Raw genomic sequence first — 4,526 nt, 5'->3', positions numbered from 1 at the left:
GGGAACACCACGACTGGAAGCTGCTCCAGGCCTGGAGCCGTCCACTGCTCCCTGGTGCAGCTATGGCACGGAGCAGCTCGGGAGGCTCCTGCACTGGGAACACCACAAGTGGAAGCTGCTCCAGGCCTGGGGCCATCCAACCCTGCAGGCCGCAGCGCTGGGCTGTGACTCGCGCCCTGCACGTGCACGTCCCAGGCCTGGCCTGCGCTCCTGCAGTATCACCCTCATCACCCACTGCAAGGTGCAGGCTCCTAAGGACCTCCAAAAATGCTGCTTTACTTGAACAAGCCACTTATTATGCAACAAGACCAAATAAGTAATATTACCAGTTACTTCTGGCAGAGCAAATTGTTAATTGCCCCAGCCACTTCCCTGGAAACAAATTTAACAGATAAAAATGAAGCAATAAAATATGATTCTTAATTGCATTTACTCCAACACACCTCCTTGCCTGTGTTGGTGCTTCTCACCTCAAGCCCTGAAGTCACGTCTCCGTTGAGAGGCCATCCCATGCACAGGGCTCTGGCACCCAGCGGGTGCCCAGCAGACGGGTGCTCGCGGGGCAGCGACCGCGGCTGTGGGGAGCAGGGGCGCTGCATCCATCACCCGAGGCAGCTCCTGGAGTCCCGGCTTGCCCAGGCTGCTGCGGGGGACGTGTTGTGAGCAGCACTGCCCTGCTCCCCGCTCCGCTGGGCTCCTCTCTGCTTTCCCATTGCGTCTCTGTGGGACCGAACACCTGAGCGCCGCGGGTGACAGACTCAGCGTGGGAAGCGCCTTGCCCCAACAGAATCTATAGAATCACAGAGTGGTTGAGGTTGGAAGGCACCTCTAGAGATCATCTAGTCCAACCTTCCTGCTCCAGCAGGGACACTCAGAACACGGGGCACAGGGTGGCATCCAGGCGGGTTTTGGAGACCTCCAGAGAAGGAGACTCCACAGCCTCCCTGGGCAGCCTGTGCCAGGGCTCTGGCATCCTCACAGTGACCTTGTTCCTCTTCTCATGGAGATGGAACCTCCTGTGTTTCAGCTTATGCCCATTGCCCCTCGTCCTGTCACTGGCCACCAACAAGAAGAGCTTGGTCCCTTCTTCCCTACATTCCCCTTCATGAACTTGTACATGTTGATCAGATCCCCTCTCAGCCTTCTCTTCTCCAGGCTGAACAGGTCCAACTCACTCCGCCTCTCCTCACACCACAGATGCTCCAGGTCTCTCCTCACACCACAGATGCTCCAGTCCCTTCATCACCTCTGTCTCTCTCCACTGGCCCCTCTCCAGGAGCTCCACGTCCCTCTTGTACTGGGGAGCCCAGAGCTGCACGCAGTGCTCCCGGTGCGGGCCCCTTGCTCGCAGGACACCTTCCTCGCGGCCCCGCTCCTGCCTGCTGCGCCCAAGCCAAGGCGCCCGGGCAGCCTCGTCCCGCGGCCCTGCCTTATCCCGCGCCCCAGGGCCTGCACAGCCTCCCGTGGAGCGGGGCCTCCCTCCCAGGGGACCTGCGCACGAGCAGCGGGGAGGCCGGGCTGCACACGTGGCTGCGCGTGCGGCTGTGTGTCCTGCGGGCTGCTGCATCGGGCAGCGCCTGGCGCTGCAGCGTCCTGCGCGCCCAGGAGCACCCTCTGTGCCCAGGAGTGTCCTGTGTGCCCAGGAGTGTCCTGGGTGTGCAGGAGTGTCCTCTGTGCCCAGGAACATCCTCTGCGCCCAGGAGTGTCCTCTGTATCCAGGAGCATCCTCTGTGCTCAGGAACATCCTATGTGCCTAGGAGCATCCTGTGTATCCAGGAGCATTCTATGTGCCCCGGAGCGTCCTCTGTGCTCAGCAACATCCCCAGTGCCCAGGAGCGTCCTCAGTGCCCAAGAATGTCATCTGTGCCCAGTAGCATCCTCCGTACCCAGGAGCATCGTCCATGCCCAGCAGCATCCTCCATGCCCAGGAGCACCCTCCATGCTCAGGAGCACCCTCTTTGTCCAGGAGCATCCTCCATGCCCAGGAGCATCCTCTTGTCCAGCACTATCCTCCGTGCCCAGCAGCATCCTCCCTGCTCGGCAGCGTCGCCTGCGCTAGGCTGCACCCCCGGGCCCTGAGCAGAGCGCATCTGCTGCTCCGTGACCGCGTTCTCTGCTCTCCAGAGAACCGGGCTCCGAACCCCGGGAGCCGCAGACGCTGCCCGGGCAGGCCAGAGCAGCAGCGGGAGGCAGAGGACGAGCCCCCGAGGAGGGTCACTATGGGCAGCCGAGGAAGCCACCGGAGACCTCTGGAAATCCGCCCAGCCCTGGGGTTTCCACCCATATTCAGTCATCACTAGGAGAAGCTCATGCCCCGAAGCAACCTGCTCTTCCTTAACTCAAATTATTGCTGCTGTTCTTGCCATTCAGATGTCTACGTGCTCGTTGTGCAGAGTGAGGGACGGGGCGTCCTCCACACACGTCTACAGAACTGCCAGCCCCGGTTGTCCAACGGCCCCAGCGACCCGTGGGAACAGCCCTGTGCCCGGGGCTGCCAGCGCCCTACTGAGCCACAGTCCCCGCACCGGCTGCCACCGCCCCACCTGGCAGCAAACCCCCGCGAACCAGGGGGTTTAGGGCAAGGAACCCCATTTCTCAGCATTCTGGGCGCACGAGCCAGCTGTGCGGGTGGAAGGCAGGGCTGGTCCCTCAGGACAAAGGAGGGAGCCGGGAATTCCACCAGTTGCAACCCTTCGGGGGCGCTGGGCCGCCCCACAGCTCCCACGTGCTCTGAGGGACCCCTCAGGATGCAGGAACCCCACGAGATTCCCGCAGGGAGCAGGAGCAAGGCAGGCGCTGGGCCACCCCATTGCTCCCACGTGCTCCGGGGGATCCCTCAGGCCACAGGAACCCCCCAGCTTCCCGCGGGGAGCAGGAGCAAGGGGGGTGCTGGGCCGCTCCGTGGGGCGCAGCGCCCCTCGGTGCCACCACGCGCGGCTCCCGCGGAGGCCGCAGCGGAGCCGGCCGCGCCGGGGCTGGGCTGCGCTGGCCGGTGCCCCGGTCCCGCGGCACAAAGGAGCCGCGGCGCCGCCAGGGGCAGCGCGCTCGCAAGCGGCGCTGCGCGGGCCGCGGCGCAGCGCGATCCCCGCAGCCGGCGCTGCAAAGGCACGGATGCCATTTTGAGCCTGGAGCTGCCCTGGGCGATGCACAGCGCGCTGCTCCGCCGAGCGCGGTGTCACGCAGCGCGCCACGAGGAGGGCGAGGGAAGCAGAGAGACAGCGACCATATTCTGCCGGGAACACAAACACACCCACCCGCGCGGCGGCGAGGACGGCCGGGACGCGCACGGAACCGGCACCGCGGCCGCGCCGGGGGCCCCGCGGCGCTGGGGAGGGCACCGGCACCGCGCGGGACACCCTCCCCTCCAGCCCTGCCCGCGCGGCCCCGCGGCGGCCCCGGGGATGTGGGGCAGGACGTGTGGCCCAGGGGACACGAGCCCCACACGGCGCTGCTCGCGCTCTGCTGCCTGCAGGATCCGCGTTCCCAGGGCAATCCCGCGGGCGCGCGGCAGCCCCGGCGCGGGCAGCGGCTCCTGGCCGGGTCGGTGCCCCCCAGACCATCCTCGTGTGGGGTCGGTGCCCCCCAGACCACCCTCGTGTGGGGTCGGTGCCCCCCGCCCCGGCGCTGCTGCAGCACGAGGGGACCCCGGCTCCGCGCAGCCAGGGCACCCGGCAAACGGGTCCTTGGGGGAAAGGAGGAGCCGCGGTGGGGCTGCCCCTGTGCCCAGCAGCCGATGTGCGCGGTGTGGCCAGCAAAGCGGCTGAGGCGCCGGCTCCTACGAACGCGGGGTGCACAGATCCGGCATCGCTACGAGCAGAATACGCTGGAATGTGCAAAATACCCCGGAACATGAGAAAATACCCTGGAACGTGAGAAAATACCCTGCAACGTGCAAAATACCCCAGAACGTGAGAAAATACCCCAGAAYGTGYAAAATACCCCAGAACRTGAGAAAATACCCTGGAACGTGAGAAAATACCCTGCAACGTGCAAAATACCCCAGAACGTGAGAAAATACCCCGGAACATGCAAAATACCCCGGAACGTGCAAAATACCCCGCACGCGCAACCGGTGCCACGAGCGGCATTTTGTGCCCGGCACACACAGCCAGGACCAAACCCGAGCCCAAGCCCGAGCCCGGCCCGAGGAGCCGCCGGCCCCGCCGCAGGGCTGCCCCGCCGGGGGAAGCGGGGTGCCGAGCGCGGGCGGGCGCCTCCCGTCCCCGCCGCGGCGCAGCGCAGGCGGCAGCCCTTACCTTTGGCCCCTCGCAACACAAACCCGAATCCCTCATGCTCCCTCTTCTGCAGCACGGCCGTCTTCTCCTCGATGATGTAGTCGCTGGGCAGGAAAGAGCACAAGAGAATGATGCTGGGGTTAGATTTCAGCACCATGCTGCCCGGCGGAGGTGCCCTTTGCGCCTGCGACGAGGAGCCCTCTCCGGAGCGCCCGTCTCATGGCAGCGGGGAGCGGGGCCCGGGCGCACGTGTGGGCGAGGGCGGCCCGGGCGTCCCGCGCGCCGCCGGCT

At 65.8% G+C, this 4,526-nt stretch overlaps 1 protein-coding gene across 1 annotated transcript in view; it reads right to left on the bottom strand.

Annotated features, from left to right (window-relative positions):
• LOC112955296 (SH3 and multiple ankyrin repeat domains protein 3-like) overlaps positions 1–4,526 on the bottom strand; it is a gene marked incomplete at both ends in the record, with an annotated part of 77,702 nt that overhangs the window by 25,467 nt on the left and 47,709 nt on the right. The window contains one exon of the mRNA XM_026048571.1: positions 4,257–4,339. Coding sequence (XP_025904356.1) covers positions 4,257–4,339 — 83 coding nt within the window. The remainder of the gene's footprint in view (positions 1–4,256; positions 4,340–4,526) is intronic.

This window comes from Nothoprocta perdicaria, unplaced genomic scaffold (genome assembly GCF_003342845.1).
Source record: "Nothoprocta perdicaria isolate Ctin4 unplaced genomic scaffold, notPer1 scaffold_551, whole genome shotgun sequence".
Classification (NCBI taxonomy): domain Eukaryota; kingdom Metazoa; phylum Chordata; class Aves; order Tinamiformes; family Tinamidae; genus Nothoprocta; species Nothoprocta perdicaria.
Note: the sequence above shows the minus strand (reverse complement) of the source record. Positions and strands in the feature narration are given on the sequence as shown.